Source organism: Schistocerca americana, chromosome 4, assembly GCF_021461395.2.
Source record: "Schistocerca americana isolate TAMUIC-IGC-003095 chromosome 4, iqSchAmer2.1, whole genome shotgun sequence".
Lineage (NCBI taxonomy): Eukaryota > Metazoa > Arthropoda > Insecta > Orthoptera > Acrididae > Schistocerca > Schistocerca americana.
Genome location: NC_060122.1, coordinates 719,883,536 through 719,902,809, shown reverse-complemented (window position 1 = coordinate 719,902,809; position 19,274 = coordinate 719,883,536). Strand labels below are relative to the sequence as shown.

Sequence of the window (19,274 nt, the reverse complement as noted above, 5' to 3'; positions counted from 1 at the left end):
GTGAACAGTTCAGTGACCGGGTTGTTCTAATCAGAATTGACAGCAGACCAACGCCGACAACGATAGTTCAGGTATACGTGCCGACGTCACAAGCTGAAGATGAACAGATAGAGAAAGTGTATGAGGATATTGAAAGGGTAATACAGTATGTAAAGGGGGACGAAAATCTAATAGTCATGGGCGACTGGAATGCAGATGTAGGGGAAGGAGCAGAAGAAAAGGTTACAGGAGAATATGGGCTTGGGACAAGGAATGAAAGAGGACAAAGACTAATTGAGTTCTGTAACAAGTTTCAGCTAGTAATAGTGAATACCCTGTTCAAGAATCACAAGAGGAGGAGGTATACTTGGAAAAGGCCAGGAGACATGGGAAGATTTCAATTAGATTACATCATGGTCAGACAGAGATTCCGAAATCAGATACTGGACTGTAAGGCGTACCCAGGAGCAGATATAAACTCAGATCACAATATAGTAGTGACGAAGAGTAGGCTGAAGTTCAAGACATTAGTCAGGAAGAATCAATACGCAAAGAAGTGGGATACGGAAGTACTAAGGAATGACGAGATACGTTTGAAGTTCTCTAACGCTATAGATACAGCAATAAGGAATAGCGCAGTAGGCAGTACAGTTGAAGAGGAATGGACATCTCTAAAAAGGGCCATCACAGAAGTTGGGAAGGAAAACGTAGGTACACAGAAGGTAGCTGTGAAGAAACCATGGGTAACAGAAGAAATACTTCAGTTGATTGATGAAAGGAGGAAGTCAAACATATTCGGGGAAAATCAGGAATACAGAAATACAAGTCGCTGAGGAATGAAATAAATAGGAAGTGCAGGGAAGCTAAGACGAAATGGGTGCAGGAAAAATGTGAAGACATCAAAAAAGATATGATTGTCGGAAGGACAGACTCAGCATACAGGAAAGTCAAAACAACCTTTGGTAACATTAAAAGCAACGGTGGTAACATTAAGAGTGCAACGGGAATTCCACTGTTAAATGCAGAGGAGAGAGCAGATAGGTGGAAAGAATACATTGAAAGCCTTTACGAGGGTGAAGATTTGTCTGATGTGATAGAAGAAGAAACAGGAGTCGATTTAGAAGAGATAGGGGATCCAGTATTAGAATCGGAATTTAAAAGAGCTTTGGAGGACTTACGGTCAAATAAGGCAGAAGGGATAGATAACATTCCATCAGAATTTCTAAAATTGTTGGGGGAAGTGGCAACAAAATGACTAATCACATTGGTGTGTAGAATATATGAGTCTGCCGACATACCATCTGACTTTTGGAAAAGCATCATCCACACAATTCCGAAGATGGCAAGAGCTGACAAGTGCGAGAATTATCGCACAATCAGCTTAACAGCTCATGCATCAAAGTTGCTTACAAGAATAATATACAGAAGAATGGAAAAGAAAATTGAGAATGCGCTAGGTGAAGATCAGTTTGGCTTTAGGAAAAATAAAGGGACGAGAGAGGCAATTCTGACGTTACGGCTAATAATGGAAGCAAGGCTACAGAAAAATCAAGACACTTTCATAGGATTTGTCGACCTGGAAAAAGCGTTCGACAATATAAAATGGTGCAAGCTGTTCAAGATTCTGAAAAAAGTAGGGTAAGCTATAGGGAGAGACGGGTCATATACAATATGTACAACAACCAAGAGGGAATAATAAGAGTGGACGATCAAGAACGAAGTGCTCGTATTAAGAAGGGTGTAAGACAAGGCTGTAGCCTTTTGCCTCTACTCTTCAATCTGTACATCGAGGAAGCAATGATGGAAATAAAAGAAAGGTTCAGGAGTGGAATTAAAATACAAGGTGAAAGGATATCAATGATACGATTCGCTGATGACATTGCTATCCTGAGTGAAAGTGAAGAAGAATTAAAGGATCTGCTGAACAGAATGAACAGTCTAATGAGTACACAGCATGGTTTGAGAGTAAATCGGAGAAAGACATAGGTAATGAGAAGTAGTAGAAATGAGAACAGCGAGAAACTTAACATCAGGATTGATGGTCACGAAGTCAGTGAAGTTAAGGAATTCTGCTATCTATGCAGTAAAATAACCAATGACGGACGGAGCAAGGAGGACATCAAAAGCAGACTCGCTATGGCAAAAATGGCATTTCTGGCCAAAAGAAGTCTACTAATATCATATACCAGCCTTAATTTGAGGAAGAAATTTCTGAGGATGTACGTCTGGAGTACAGCATTGTATGGTAGTGAAACATGGACTGTGGGAAAACCGGAACAGAAGAGAATCGAAGCATTTGAGATGTGGTGCTATAGACGAATGTTGAAAATTAGGTGGACTGATAAGGTAAGGAATGAGGAGGTTCTACGCAGAATCGGAGAGGAAAGGAATATGTGGAAAACACTGATAAGGAGGAGGGACAGGATGATAGGACATCTGCTAAGACATGAGGGAATGAATTCCATGGTACTAGAGGGAGCTGTAGAGGGCAAAAACTGTAGAGGAAGACAGAGATTGGAATACGTCAAGCAAATAATTGAGGACGTAGGTTGCAAGTGCTACTCTGAGATGAAGAGGTTAGCACAGGAAAGGAATTCGTGGTGGGCCGCATCAAACCAGTCAGTAGACTGATGACCAAAAAAAAGAACCAATACTAAATTGGTGATCCCTTGATGCCAAAGAACATGCCCTACCAACCGATCCCTTCTTCTAGTCAAGCTGTGCCACAAATTCCTCTTCCCCCGCCCCCCAAATTCTATTCAATATCCCCCAATTAGTTACAAATGGCTCTGAGCACTATAATATCTCCCCATTAGTTACACATTTATTCTCAAGTAATTGTTGTGATGCACACTGTTGAATATAGTAGTCATAATTGTGGTGCCTACCTGGCTAATAGGATGACTTCTTCTTACCACAATAAGCAACATCTCATAATTTGCTCAAAGCAAATTCATTGTTCCTGCCATCCATCCACCCTTCTGTCTTCAACCTATACCAGTTGCCTTATTTCTGACAACATACATTCTGTTCTCCCCTCACCCACACCATAATTAGTTTTCTATCATCAACTTCTCTTCCATAATTATTTTCTTTTTTAAATTGACTTTCTCTGTTTTGCCATACTTTCATATTTTTCATGTTCTCTTGTCTTTATTTTTAGCCTTGTTTTCTACCATTTGCCCCTTCTTAGGCTTGTTCTCTACAGTTTGCTCCTTCATTTTCCTGTGTCACTGCTCCCCGCGCTTCTAATTTTGGACTATTTCTCCTACTGTATATCTAACTTGCTGACTGTTATTCCTGGCAGTTTTAATTTTTAAGGCTTTCAAATTTTATCTACCGCCATTTTTTACCTGACTTGTCATGCTGGCCTCTCCCCCAGCCTCAGGGCCAACATGACTTTTCAGTTTTATCTTAGAACAGCCCCAGCTACTTAAACCATTTCTACCTTTCTTATTTATTAATCTTTTTGATGATAAAACCTTATCATCAACATTTTGGCATTTTGTGGTAGTTAATAGCTTTTTCTATCTCCATATATTACTAAGTTTTTGCACATTATGATAATCTCATATATATATATATATATATATATATATATATATATATATATATATATATATATATATATATATATATATATAATAGAGGGAAACATTCCACGTGGGAAAAATATATCTAAAAAGAAAGATGATGAAACTTACCAAACAAAAGCGCTGGCAGGTCGATAGACACACAAACAAACACAAACATACACACAAAATTCTAGCTTTCGCAACCAATGGTTGCCTCGTCAGGAAAGAGGGAAGGAGAAGGAAAGACAAAAGGATATGGGTTTTAAGGGAGAGGGTAAGGAGTCATTCCAATCCCGGGAGCGGAAAGACTTACCTTAGGGGGAAAAAAGGACAGGTATACACTCGCACACACACACATATCCATCCACACATACACAGACACAAGCAGACATTTGTTAAGGCAAAGAGTTTTTTATATATATATATATATATATATATATATATATATATATATATTTCTTTTTCCGTGTAGTCATCAAATGATGACTTTTGTAAATGTCATTTTGTTACAAAGGTATAGTACATATTGTATTTGTGTGCAAGGGTTCAATACATCAAATATTTATTACACAGTTAACACATAATCCTTTCAATGAATACAGACATTTTTTACAAGAAATTCAATTTTGTTTAAAATGGATCCCTGGTATATATTCTTATTGCTTCTGGCAATTTTTTGTACTGCATTGGCCACAGATATATTGACAGAGCTCCGGTATGAAACTTCCTGGCAGATTAAAACTGAGTGCTGGGTCAAGACTCAAACTCGGGACCTTTGCCTATTGTGGACAAGTGCTCTACCATCCGAGCTACCTAAACATAACACGACCCGTCCTCACAGCTTCAATTCTGCCAGTACCTCATCTCCAACCTTCCAAACTTCAAAGAAGCTCTTCTGCGAAATTGCAGAACTAGCACTCCTGGAAGAAAGGATATTGTGGAGATATGGCTTAGCCACAGCCAGGAGGATGTTTCCAGAATGAGATTTTCACTCTGCAGCAGAGTGTGCACTGATATGAAACTTCCTGGCAGATTAAAACTGTGTGCTGGGCCGAGACTCAAACTTGTGACCTTTGCCTTTCGCGGGCAAGCGCTCTACTATCTGAGCTACCCAAGCACAACTCATGACCCATCCTCACAGCTTCAATTCTGCCAGTACATCATCTCCTACCTTCCAAACTTCACAGAAGCTCTTCTACGAACCCTGCAGAACTAGAATTTCTCAAAGAAAGGATATTGCGAAGACATGGCTTAGCACGCAGTTTTAATGTGCTAGGAAGTTTCATATCAGCGTACACTCCACTGCAGAGTGAAAATCTCTTTCTGGAAACATCCGCCAGGCTGTGGCTAAGCCATGTCTCCGCAATATCCTTTCTTTCAGGAGTGCTAGTTCTGCAAGGTTCACAGAAGAGCTTCTGTGAAGTTTAGAAGGTAGGAGATGAGGTATTGGAAGAATTTAAGCTGTGAGGATGGGTTGTGAGTCACGCTTGGATAGCTCAGATGGTAGAGCACTTGCCCATGAAAGGCAAAGGTCCGAATTTCAAGTTTCAGCCCAGCACACAGTTTTAATCTGCCAGGAAGTTTCATATCAGAGCACAATCCACTGCAGAGTGAAAGTCTCATTCTGGAGTGCTCTGGTACTTTAAATTCTGTTCTCCGTCTGTAATAGCTGTGCTTATTTCTTCTGTTGTGATTTTGCACATCATAACATTTGAGTTTGTCACCCTGATGGGTTCCAAAAATATGATAAGTCTATGTATATACAAGCATATAGCAAGACAATTATTTCTGGAAAGGGCATCATGATGGGTTTCCCTGTATCCCAGACAATGTATCAGCCTAACAACTCTCTTCTGTAGCAACAATATTCTATTCAAGTGCATATCAGGAAGACATCCCCACAGCTCCCATAACTTATAAAACATAAAACTGTCCCATAGTAGGCCTACAATGTTTTTAGATTTTTATTATATACAATTTTGGACAGAGGCTAAATAAGTACAAAGCTCTGCTTACTTTCCTGTGTATGTAGTTAACATGGTTTTTCCCCTCAAACACTGCCATCCAAGAGTAGATGAAGGAATTTACAGTCTTCACTGTCCGTCTGTATCTATATTTATCTCACAGAAACACAACTGGCCCTTGCCCATTTGACTTATAGCCTGGGCGAATGATGTTTGCAAATGGCAGTTTTTTGTTTGTCTGGATTATTGTTTTATGTATGACTGTTTTTCTGTAATCAATATAATGGAAGGAAACATTCCACGTGGGAAAAATTATATATAAAAACAAAGATGAGGTGACTTACCGAACAAAAGCGCTGGCAGGTCGATAGACACACAAACAAACACAAACATACACACAAAATTCAAGCTTTCGCAACAAACTGTTGCCTCATCAGGAAAGAGGGAAGGAGAGGGAAAGACGAAAGGATGTGGGTTTTAAGGGAGAGGGTAAGGAGTCATTCCAATCCCGGGAGCGGAAAGACTTACCTTAGGGGGAAAAAAGGACGGGTATACACTCGCGCACACACACACACATATCCATCCACACACACACAGACACAGGCAGACATATTTAAAGACCAAATATGTCTGCCTGCGCCTGCACACGTGCGGATGGACATGTGCGCGTGTGTGTGCGTGTGCGCGAGTGCACACCCGTCCCCCCCCCCCCCCCCCCCACCCCAAGGCAAGTCCACCCGCTTCCGGGACCGGAACGACTCCCCACCCTCTCCCCCAAAACCCACATCCCTTCGTCCCTCCCTCCCCCTCCCTCCCCCCCGACGAGGCAACAGTCCGCCGCGAAAGCCTGAATTCTGTGTGTCCGTCGACCCGCCAGCACCCCCATCCGGCAAGTCACACCATCCTTGCTCTTAGACATACAAACTACATATATAACCGCCACCCCACAGCCAGCACATCTTGGTACAGTGTTACACCGTCCGGGTTATCTGGATACTTCCCACCAACACCAACCTATCCGAACTCCGGAGATGGGAACTTGCCCTTCAGTATATCCTCTCTTCTCGTCATCCGCCAGGCCTCAATCTCCGCTAATTTCAAGTTGCCGCCACTCATACCTCACCTGTCTTTCAACAACTTCTTTGCCTCTACACTTCTGCCTCGACTGACATCTCTGCCCAAACTCTTTGTCTTTAAATATGTCTGCTTGTGTCTGTGTGTGTGGATGGATATGTGCGTGTGTGCGAGTGTGTAACTGTCCTTTTTTCCCCCTAAGGTGGGTCTTTCCGCTCCCGGGATTGGAGTGACTCCTTACCCTCTCCCTTGGGGCCCACTTCCTTTCGTCTTCCCCTCTCCTTCCCTCTTTCCTGGTGGGGCGGCGGTTTGTTGCGAGGGCTTGAATTTTGTGTGTATGTTTGTGTTTGTTTGTGTGTCTGTCGACCTGCCAGCGCTTTTGTTCGGTGGGTCACCTCATCTTTGTTTTTATATATATATGTATATATATATATATATATATATATATATATATATATATATATAGTTTGTATGTCTAAGAGCAAGGATGGTGTGACTTGCCGGATGGGGGTGCTGGCGGGTCGACAGACACACAGAATTCAGGCTTTCGCGGCGGACTGTTGCCTCGTCGGGGGGGAGGGAGGGGGAGGGAGGGACGAAGGGATGTGGGTTTTTGGGGGAGAGGGTGGGGAGTCGTTCCGGTCCTGGGAGCGGGGGGACTTGCCTTGGGGGGGGGGAGGGACGGGTGTGCACTCGCGCACATGCACACACACGCGCACATGTCCATCCGCACGTGTGCAGGCGCAGGCAGACATATTTGGTCTTTAAATATGTCTGCCTGTGTTGTGTGTGTGTGGATGGATATGTGTGTGTGCGCGCGAGTGTATACCCGTCCTTTTTTCCCCCTAAGGTAAGTCTTTCCGCTCCCGGGATTGGAATGACTCCTTACCCTCTCCCTTAAAACCCACATCCTTTCGTCTTTCCCTCTCCTTCCCTCTTTCCTGATGAGGCAACAGTTTGTTGCGAAAGCTTGAATTTTGTGTGTATGTTTGTGTTTGTTTGTGTGTCTATCGACCTGCCAGCGCTTTTGTTCGGTAAGTCACCTCATCTTTGTTTTTCTGTAATATTTTACATGCTAAATTGTCTGGTTAATGAGAGACTGATCTTTAATCTGAATTGTCAGGGTATTATGCATGTCACTGATGAATAAGATGGTGGGTTGAAGCGGAAGCTTTCTCATAAAGGCTTTCTAACCTCCTTTTGATGTATGTGATGATTGATGGTTCTCCTAGAAGTCCTTAATATGCGTGTATTGGGTGTCCCAGGCTACAGCTGCAGTGGTTCAGAGAATCCTATTTTGTAAGTCCTGTAGTTTCATCAGATGAGAGCTGCTGACATGGACCATACTTCAGAACCATATAGCATCATTGGAAGGATGACAATACGAGGAAATTGTTTTTATTGAAAAAGGCACTAAGCTTTATCAGCAGTGCTTTTTTTCTAAACAAAAGTTTGAGGTTACTCCGACATTGGATATAATGCAGTGAAAATTACTTATAACTGAAGCATGGAATACCACCCATCTGCTTTTAGCCATGACATCATCAACATCGAACTACAAAAAAAATGGTATTGGCCGCAGCTTCGAAATGCTTGAACAGTCAATGACATCGCTTTTCCCAACAAAGACTGCACTGGTATCATTTGCATTACAATTACCAACACGAAAAAATGAAATAAAAAATTTACATCCATGAAATAAATCTTTGGCACTCTTCCAAGTTCTCAACATCGTAAAAAAATTACTTTGTTGACGAAAAAGTTTAGGGGTACACATCCCCCAGTGTACCCCCAGAAAAACAGCACTGTTTATCAGCATTGCTGGAACTGTGACTATGTGGAATAATGATCTGTATTTTTCTGCCACCTGTCAGATATATTTATTTTATGTTTAATTTAACACACTGAAATGTGTTTCAAGCATGTTTCACTCGTTGTTAGTTGTTTATGCATACCGATGTTACTTAAAGACGAAATGCCTTAGTCTAAATTTAACTAGAACTGTTCTGTTCACTTGTTCTGCTGCTGGAGTGGCTACTGGCGTATTTGGGGGTAGCAGCTGTGCCAGAAATTCTTGTACAATGTTGTCTTCTGCTGGTATGGAGCTGTACTCCAGTAGCCACTGCAGCAGCAGTAAACAAAACAGTTCTATGTTAAGTCAGACTAAGATATTTTATCTTTAAGTAACAGCTGTATGCTTAAATGCCTGATGATAAGCAAAACATGCTTGAAATGTGTTTCAATGTTTTGAAATAAAGTAACTGAATTTGACTAGTAGCAGAAAAATGTAAATAATTGACTAATTTAGCTGGGAGTTTCAACTTAACTCTTTTTCCACAATAACTGAGAATTGTTATTGTTGTAATTGGTCAACAAAAATTAAAATGCCTCAAGAGAAAGTAATAGAATTCATCCCATTTATTATTTGTACCTTTTAAGTGGTGGACTCTGTCCCAATTGTCTCTAGCTAGTGTGTTTTTAAATCTTATTATGTCTGTGGTGAAACAAAGATATACGAGCATTCTTAACATGTTAAACAAAAATTAGCCTGCACAACAAGCTGTACAACAATAAAAACATTAACATTCTTGCAAATAAAGTAACCCACCTGGAATCTGAGACTCCCAACTGGGGGTACAGCATAAGGTATTCTTCTGAAACTGTAATATTGCTTTCCTGCAATCGAAGTCACATTAAGACCCACCACTGACCCACTGCCTACTGGCACTGTTACAGTATTTTCACTCTGAAATGTAAAAGTAAAATTACCATTAATTTGCAGTAACAGATTTCAGAGAAATTCAGGAATTGCCTCTCTGGCAATTACCACATTTGTAGGCAATAATGCCTAGTCCTTTCTTCCTCTGTTACAATAGGAGTTTGCACTGAGCACTGGTACAAGGTAGATTACATGGTTACACATAACATAATTACCAGCATCACTGTAAATTACAATCATATTTACATCTAGTAAATAGAGATAGTGGAACATTATTTCACATTTCTTTATGTAACTTTAAAAAGTGTAGGAAATTATGGAATTGGGTACTGGATATATCAAAACAAGCAGACATCATTGAGAGTTTCAAGGGGAGCATGGGCAGTTACTAGCTCAAACAGGGGAAAGGAATACTACAGAATATGGAGAGTTGGCTTTGATGAATGAAATAATGCTGACACTGGAGGAAAAATTTGGCAAAAAATATAAATTGAAGCACATTTTTCTTGTCACAATCTACACTGAAGAGCCAAGGAAACTGGTACACCTGCCTAATATTGTGTAGGGCCCCCGTGAATACACAGAAGTGCTGCAACAGGATATGGCATGGACTGGACTAATGTCTGAAGCAGTGCTGGAGGGAACTGACACCATGAATCCTGCAGGGCTGTCCATAAATCCGTAGGAGTATGAGAGGGGTGGAGATCTCTTCTGAAAAGCTTGTTGCAAGGCGTCCCACATATGCTCAATAATGTTCATGTCTGGGCAGTTTGGTGTTTAAACTCAGGAGAGTGTTCCTGGAGTCACTCAGTAGCAATTCTGGGTGTGGTGTGTTGCATTGTCCTGCTGGAATAGCCCAAGTTCGTTGGAATGCACAATGGATACAAATGAATGCAGGTGATTGGACAGGATGCTTACATACATGTCACCTGTCAGAGTCATATCTAGATGCATCGGGGGTCACATATCCCTCCAATTGCACACACCCCACACCATTACAGAGCCTTCACCAGCTTGGAACAGTCCCTTGCTGACATGCAGGGTCCATGGATTCATGAGGTTGTCTCCATACCTGTACACATCCATCCGCTTGATACAATTTGAATTGAGACTCGTCCGACAAGGCAACATGTTACCAGTCATCAACAGTCCAATTTCAGTGTTGACAGGCCCAGGCAAGGCATTAAGCTTTGTGTTGTGCAGTCATCAAGGCTACACAAGTAGGTCTTCAGCTCCGAAAGCTCATTTCATTGATGTTTCGTTGAATAGTTCGCATGTTGGCACCTGTTGATGGCCCAGCATTGAAATCTGCAGCAATTTGTGAAAAGGTTGCATTTCTGTCAGATTGAATAATTATCTTCAGATGTCATTGGCCCCATTCTTGCAGGATTTTTTTCTGGCTGCAGAGGTATTCAGCAGTAACCAATCTATCAACTGTGCCAGACACTTGTTGTCTTATATAGGCATTGCGACTGCAGCACTGTATTCTGCCTGTTTACAAATCTCTGTATTTGAATATGCATTCCTATACCAGTCTCTTTCGTGCCTCAATTGCATTTATATTGCTGTGAGTAAAACAAGTTTCAATTTATAAAAGAAATATTTATATTCTTGGTGCTGAAAATTGTCACACCAACAACCTTGGAGAATAAACGAAAAATACAGCAAATGAAGTAGACAAAATTGGATACATCTACATTTCCATACATACTCTGCAAGCCACCATACAGGGTGTGGCAGAGGGTACTCTTTACAAATACTTGTTTCCTCCTCATATCTTGTCTTTGTGTTGGTGACAGTAGAATCATTCTGCAGTCAACTTCAAACGCCAATTCTCTAAACTTTCTCAGTAGTGTTCTTCAAAATGAATGCCTTCTTCCTTCCAAGGATTCCCACTTGTGCTCCTGAAGTATATCGGTAACACCTACATGCTGATCAAACCTACTGATAATAAATCTAGCAGCTTGCCTCTGAAATGCCTCAGTGCCTTATTTCAAATCAACCTGGTGCAGATCCCAAACACTTGAGCAGTACTCAAGGGTAGGTCACACCAGTGTCCTATATGCGGTCTCCTTTACAGATGAACCACACTTTACTAAAATTCTCCCAATAAACTGAAGTCGACCATTTGCCTTCCCTACCACAGTCCTCACATACTCATTTCATGTCATATCACTTAGCAATGTTGACATAATGTTGAGACATCACAATGACAGCAGAGCCTTCTCCATCTTCAAAGATCTAAAGGCCTACCATCCCACGACATGATGTGTTGCTGCACAGTAACCTTAGCACTGTCATGGACACTATTGAAGTGTGGCAAGATCTGTTTATGCCCAGTAAAATATGTTGTGCTTAGTCATGTATCCAAACTCCTCGTCCAGACCTTGAAGACTAAGGGATGACAATTAGCAGCCATGTCACCTTCTGCAGTGAGGTGTCATGTGAAAGAAAGCTCTCCTGGCCATTTTGTCTATTTGCCAGATGTGTGAGCTGCTACTTCTCATTCAAGTAGCTCCTCAATTGACATCACAAGGCTGAGTGCACCCCTTTAACAGTCCTCCCACCATGGAAAAATCCTTGCTAGTACCATAAAGAAATTCTAGGTCCTCTAGAAGTCAGCAATGTACACTACCTTTGCAGCTATGCAGGCAAACTCTTCATGTATCCACTTAGTTGAAAATAGGCTTCAGCCGATACCCAAAAATTTTCAGTGAAGTTAGCACCTTACTGATTTTAACCAACAGGTTTCCACAAAATTATACGAGCAATACATAATTATTAGGTTTTAGTTCTTGAACAATCTGAAGCTTGTAAGGATTAAACTGAAGGCCACGGAGTATTCTGAGCATGTTCCAAGATCTCAGCTCCAATGCTGAGGCACTCTTTTGAACCAAATGATATGGACTCCTGATCACTGTTGCTTGAACAGCATCAGTATTTTCTGGGGTACATACAGATAAAACACATCCACTAGGACAGCCATCTGTACATGACTTGGACTATAGCACAAATTATTTAGAAGTTGATCTGGTGGGAGAAGATCACTTTGGGCTCTGGAAAAATGGAGGAACATACTTGGCAATACAACCCAACAACTTGTATTAGACGACAGAAGAAAGACAGACCAACACTTGTAGTTTCAGCCAATTCAAAAAAAAAATTAACAGTAGTGACAGGAACAAGCTTTTTGAAATTCTGATATTACCTTGTGCAAAACACAGGGGGCAAAAGGTTGTCTACAACTTTCACAGAAACAAGATAAATCAAGCAAAGTGGCATAGTGGTATGATATTGGATGCGAACTTGGCAGGACAGTAGTTCAAATCCACACCAGGGCATTTAGATTTACATTTTACTCGATTGTCCTAGTTACTTAAGACAAATGCTGGGATGGGTGCTTTGAAAGGGCACACCAATTTCCTTCTCCAACCTTTCCCTCTCCAGTCACATGCTCTATCTCTAATGATCTTGCCATCAAGGTGGAACTAAAACCATAATATTCCTTCCTCTTTTTGCAGTTATTGGAGTTGAGGGACATGAAAAATGGTTCAAATGGCTCTGAGCACTATGGGACTTAACATCTGCGGTCATCAGTCCCCTAGAATTTAGAACTACTTAAACCTAACTAACCTAAGGACATCACACACAGCCATGCCCGAGGCAGGATTCGAACCTGCGACTGTAGCAGTTGCGCAGTTCCAGACTGAAGCACCTAGAACTGCTCAGCCACAGCGGCCGGCAAGGGACATGAAAGAAAGGTGGTAGTTGAGGAGTGTAACAATATGTCATGTTAATCAGTTTGTGCACGGAGGAAGCAGTACAGGAAACTAAGGGGAAATTGGGAAAAGGAATTAAATTTTAGGGGGAAGAAATAAAAAGTTTTAAGATTTGCTAATGGCAATGTAATTCTATTAGTATAGGTAGGTAAGTTCCTATGGGACCAAACTGCTGAGGTTATCAGCCTCTATTAGTATAGCAAATGGCTTAAAAGATCAGTTGAGTGGGTTAAATACTGTCTTATGCGAGGTTATAAGATGAAAGTCAACAGAAGTAAAATGAGACTGACCAAGCATAGCCAAATTATGTCATGTGACACTAGGGGATTATATTTGAAAATGAGACACTAAACTAGATTTGCAAAAGAGATGCTAACAATAGTAGGCAGGTTTTGCTATTTGGGCAGCAGAATAATTGACAATGACGAAACTGAGAAAATCTTTCCTGAAAAAGTGAAATATGCTAATGTCAAACATAAATTTAAGCTTTTGGAAGTATTTTGTGAAGGTGTATGCGTAGAGTGTAGTTCAGAATTGAAGTGAAACATAGGTGCTGAACAATACAGAGAAGAACCAAATAGAAGCCTTGTGATGTTACATAAGAATACTTGAGATTACATGAGTAGATCAGATGTACTGAATTTTAGGATGACATTACAAGGTTTATGGCATAAATTAACTGAAAAAGTGATTGGTTGATATGACATATGCTGAGGCATGAAAGATGTATTCCTTTTGTAATGAAGGGTAGTATGTAGGGCAAAAATTATACTGGGAGACAAAATCTTACGAGGTTCAAATGGATGCACATTGTAGTAATAATGCAGAGATGAAGAGACCTGCACAGGATACGTTAGCGAAAAGAACAGCATCAGATCATTCTTCAGACCAAGAACTAAAACAACAACTCTAAATGTGGACTTTGAAGAAATTTTCAAAGGTCAAGATTGCTAGTAAAGCATTTACTAGATTTGGATAATCTGTTTGGGCAAGGCTATGTTGCCAACTTTGAATGTTATGCTTTGCCTTGGCAAATTAGTGTTATCTAAATCCAGTAATGCTTTACTATTAGTCTTGGCATTTGTAGGTGTCTTCAAAATCTGCACTACTGCAGGCTGCCCACACACTGATACAACGTCAGGAATATATAGCTCTGAATATTCAGGATGGTCCATTGATCGTGACCGGGCCAAATATCTCACGAAATAAGCGTCAAACGCTGTCATAACAGTGAGCACGCTGTTACACCGAGTGTCAAAAGAAGGCGGCAGAAAACTGCTCTTGGTGTGCTGTGCTGACTTTCTTTATTGCCTTCTTCGATGTTGTCATGTTGGCTACGAGGCATTTCCCAATTGTTGTCGAAGCAAATTGCTCATCAGAGTCTTCTTAGCTAATCGACGATAGGTAAATGCAGCGCTTTCTATAACATTGTTTGGTTTCACAGAATGCCATATGCGAGAACGTGTGCGCTTAGAATTAGTTCTCTGCATTATCACTTTCGAGCAAGATTAGCGAAAGAATTTTTATGACTGGTTATTTTTGTTTATAACCCACTGTATTCTCGCTTCTGATTATTTTTTGTTACACACGTTTTTCAGCATCTATCAATCTAATGTTATTGCTGTGCCTGTATAAATAAAAATATCTTTTCTAGTTTTTTACTGCTTTATTTCCTAACTTATAGATAATTTTGGTGACTAAAAAAATTAATCGCAAAAGGATATAATTTTAGATCTATAAATTCCAAAAATGTGTCACATCCATAAAAATTTTAATCACGCGAAAGGTTTTACTTTGCAATTACTGATGAATCACGCTTACCATAGTAAGTATCAAGTAGGCTACGAATGAATAATTTTTTTGTCACCTGTAAAATTTAATTCTTATGGCATGGCACGTCTCAAAACTGATCATTTAATTTGTACCAAAAATGTAAGTTTTAGTGTCTTCTCAGTTGTCGCGAAATCTCAAAGCTATTTCGTCATTCACTGATCACGGAAGCTTACCGATGTCTGCGGCCACAATGAGTAATATTGAGACAATAGTGCTGCTAGCAGCCCAAAGGAATATTACACACGAAAAGTAGCCTTACCTTTCTTTAACAAATAAGAAACCAGTTCCACTGTTGATTTCAGAGGCGTCGAAAATAAATGAAGCCCCCTCAGATTATCACTCCAAGGGAAAGCGCAAAATGCAGTGCCCAAGACATACTAGAGTTTTGATTGTAGAGTAGCCTTGAATGAAATGAGATGTGGACGATTTGCAGGTCAGACAAGAGGCGAATAGAAGTTTTTGAAATATGGTGCTATAAAATAATGCTGAAGGTTAGACGGGTATATAGAACAAGAAAAAATGGTTCTGAGCACCATGGGACTTAACTTCTGAGGTCATCAGTCCCCTAGAACTTAGAACTACTTAAACCTAACTAACCTAATGACATCACACACATCCATGCCCGAGGCAGGATTCGAACGTGCGACCGTAGCGGTCGCATGGTTCCAGACTAGCGCTTTAATCTCATTTTGTTCGTTTTCGTTCGTTGTATCTGCTCGGGGCGGACGTCGAAAGACACCCATGTCAGTTCGTTGTTGATCCATTAACTCATTTTTTTTATTACAGAGGGCAGCTAGCCCTCTGACCAAACACGCTGCGTTACCGTGCCGGCTGCGCATAGAACCGCTCGGCCACTACGGCCGGCATAGAACAGGAAATGAGGAGGTAAAAACTGTAGAGAGCGACCAAGGCTTGAATATGGTACGAAGATTCAAATGGATGTACAGTGACGGAAAGAAAATCGCAACACCAAAATATTTTTAATGTAGATTAATGAAACTACAGGAACGCGTTTGTCTAGGTAACATTTGTAAGTGATTAACATTACAAGGTCACAGGTTAATGTAAGCGCGAGGTAAGACATTTCAAATGTGAAATGCCGGTACATTAATAACCAGTGTAACTGTCAGAATGTTCCAAGCAAGCAAACAGTGTTGTACAGGTGTCAGATGACAGTCTGTGGGATGGATCCCCGCCTGTTGTACTTGGTCAGTCAATAAATGGGTGGTTAATGCTGTTTGCAAATGCCGCTAGAGTTGTCGTCAAATGATGTCCCATATGTGCTCGACTGGAGACAGATCAGGTGATCGAGAAGGCCAAGGAAACAAGTCGGTACTTTGTAGAGCATGTTGGGCTACAACGGCGCTATGCGGGCGAGCGCTATCCTGTTCACCAGTTGGGATGCTGTCCATGAATGGCAGCACAAGTCGAATCACCAGGCTGACGAACAAATTTTGCACGAGGGTGCGTGAAGTAACTACGAGATTGCTCCTGCTGTCATACGAAATCAAATCGCACCCCCAGACCACAACTCCTGGTATACGCGTACCTCGGGTGTGTCTAGCACGCAGACACGTTGGTTGCATGCCTTCAACTGTCCTCCTTCTAACCAACATACGTAAATCAGCGAGGCAGAAACAACTTTCATCATAAAGCATAATAGACATCCACCCTGCCCTCCAATGAGCTCTCGCTTGACACCACTGAAATCGTAAATGGCGGTGGTTTTGGAATGCGTGCCACTGGGCATCTGGCTCGGAGCTGTCCTTGAAATAACAGATTTGTACGTTGTGTCACTATGGTGCCAACTGTTGCTGCAGATGCAGTTCGATGCGCCAGAGCACCTCCCCCCCCCCCCCCCCCCCTCCCGATCCGAACACGATGGTCGTCCCTCTCGGTAGTGAAATGTGGCCTTCCGGAGCTCGGTCTTCTTGCGACCGTACATTCTCGTGACCACCGCTGCCAGCAATCATACAGTGTGTTACAAAAAGGTACGGCCAAACTTTCAGGAAACATTCATCACACACAAATAAAGAAAAGATGTTATGTTGACATGTGTCCGGAAACGCTTAATTTCCATGTTAGAGCTCATTTTAGTTTCGTCAGTATGTACTGTACTTCCTCGATTCACCGCCAGTTGGCCCAATTGAAGGAAGGTAATGTTGACTTCGGTGCTTGTGTTGACATGCGACTCATTGCTCTACAGTACTAGCATCAAGCACATCAGTACGTAGCATCAACAGGTTAGTGTTCATCACAAACGTGGTTTTGCAGTCAGTGCAATGTTTACAAATCCGCAGATGCCCATTTCATGTAAGGATTAGCACGGGGCAATAGCCGTGGCGCGGTACGTTTGTATCGAGACAGATTTCCAGAACGAAGGTGTCCCGACAGGACGACGTTCGAAGCAATTGATCAGCGCCTTAGGGAGCACGGAACATTCCAGCAAATGACTCGCGACTGGGGAAGACCTAGAACGACGAGGACACCTGCAATGGACGAGGCAATTCTTCGTGCAGTTGACGATAACCCTAATGTCAGCGTCAGAGAAGTTGCTGCTGTACAAGGTAACGTTGACCACCTCACTGTATGGAGAGTGCTACGAGAGAACCAGTTGTTTCCGCACCATGTAGAGCGTGTGCAGGCACTATCAGCAGCTGAACGGCCTCCACGGGTACACTTCTGCAAATGGTTCATACCTCAATGTGTCAATCCTCAGTTCAGTGCAAATGTTCTCTTTACGGATGAGGCTTCATTCCAACGTGATCAAATTGTAAATTTTCACAATCAACATGTGTGGGCTGACGAGAATCCGCACGCAATTGTGCAATCACGTCATCAACGCAGATTTTCTGTGAACGTTTGGGCAGGCACTGTTGGTGATATCTTGATTGGGCCCCATGTTCTTTCACCTACGCTCAATGGAGCACGTTATCATGATTTCATACGGGATACTCTACCTGTGCTGCTTGAACATGTGCCTTTACAAGTACGACACAACATATGGTTCATGCACGATGGAGCTCCTGCACATTTCAGTCGAAGTGTTCGTACGCTTCTCAACAACAGATTCGGTGACCGATGGATTGGTAGAGGCGGACCAATTCCATGGCCTCCACGCTCTCCTGACCTCAGCCCTCTTGACTTTCATTTATGGGGGCATTTGAAAGCTCTTGTCTACGCAACCCCGGTACCAAATGTAGACACTCTTCGTTCTCGTATTGTGGTCGGCTGTGATACAATACGTCATTCTCCAGGGCTGCATCAGCGCATCAGGGATTCCATGCGACGGAGGGTGGATGCATGTATCCTCGCTAAAGGAGGACATTTTGAACATTTCCTGTAACAAAGTGTTTGAAGTCACGCTGGTACGTTCTGCTGGTGTGTTTCCATTCCATGATTAATGTGATTTGAAGAGAAGTAATAAAATGAGCTCTAACATGGAAAGTAAGCGTTTCCGAACACATGTCCACATAACATATTTTCTTTGTTTGTGTTTGAAGAATGTTTCGTGAAAGTTTGGCCGTACCTTTTTGTAACACTTTGTACACAGTGGCTACATTCCTGCCAAGTCTTTCTACAATATCGCAGAAGGAATGCTCAGCTTCTGGTAGCCCTGTTATACCACCTCGTTCAAACTCAGTGAGGTATTGATAACGGCTTCTTTGTCACCTTAAAGGCATTCTTGACTAACCACATCCACTCTCAAAGGTAATGTAACATCTCCTGGCAAAACACATATTATATGTGGTAAAAAAGAAAAAAAAATAATTGAACTGGATAATTGTGATTTTAATTATGCATGGACAATGATTGTGTGAACTTTATGTAATAAAGAGAAACCATTATGTGTCATGTTTTATACTTGTATAGAATTATGTACCGATTTTTTAAAAGATAATATCTGTGTCGGCGATACTGAAACCGCCACAGACGATACTTATTAAATATCAAACAAAGATTTAAATATATCATACCGAGTATAAATTGTGACGCTATATTGTATACTTGTGTAGCATTCTTTAGTCAAGATTGAGAGAAGGACGCCATTGGGCATTGATTTGTAAAGGTGTGTAAGAATTTAATCTGTCTAAATGTTTTGAATAGAGTTACTTAGTGAAAACTTGCATTATGATTTGTAATAAGCTTGCCTGGTATTTCATCCCATCCTTTTAAGACATCTTCAGCTATTTAAATATTATTCGTGGTGCAGAGCTGCGCTACGAACGAACGAGCCGCTGCCGCGGCGCAATCAAACTGCATTAAATGTAACCAATTATACCGCAAAGAAGCGGACAGCTAATAGTGAACTAAAATTATTTCTTCCAGCTTTCGGGATTGCAGGGCAGAG

The 19,274-nt window shown here is 41.5% G+C and overlaps 1 protein-coding gene across 1 annotated transcript in view; it reads right to left on the bottom strand.

Moving 5' to 3' along the window:
* LOC124613216 (cholinesterase 1-like) overlaps nt 1-19,274 on the bottom strand; it is a 172,759-nt gene that overhangs the window by 133,463 nt on the left and 20,022 nt on the right. The window contains exon 2 of the mRNA XM_047141890.1: nt 9,201-9,338. Coding sequence (XP_046997846.1) covers nt 9,201-9,338 — 138 coding nt within the window. The remainder of the gene's footprint in view (nt 1-9,200; nt 9,339-19,274) is intronic.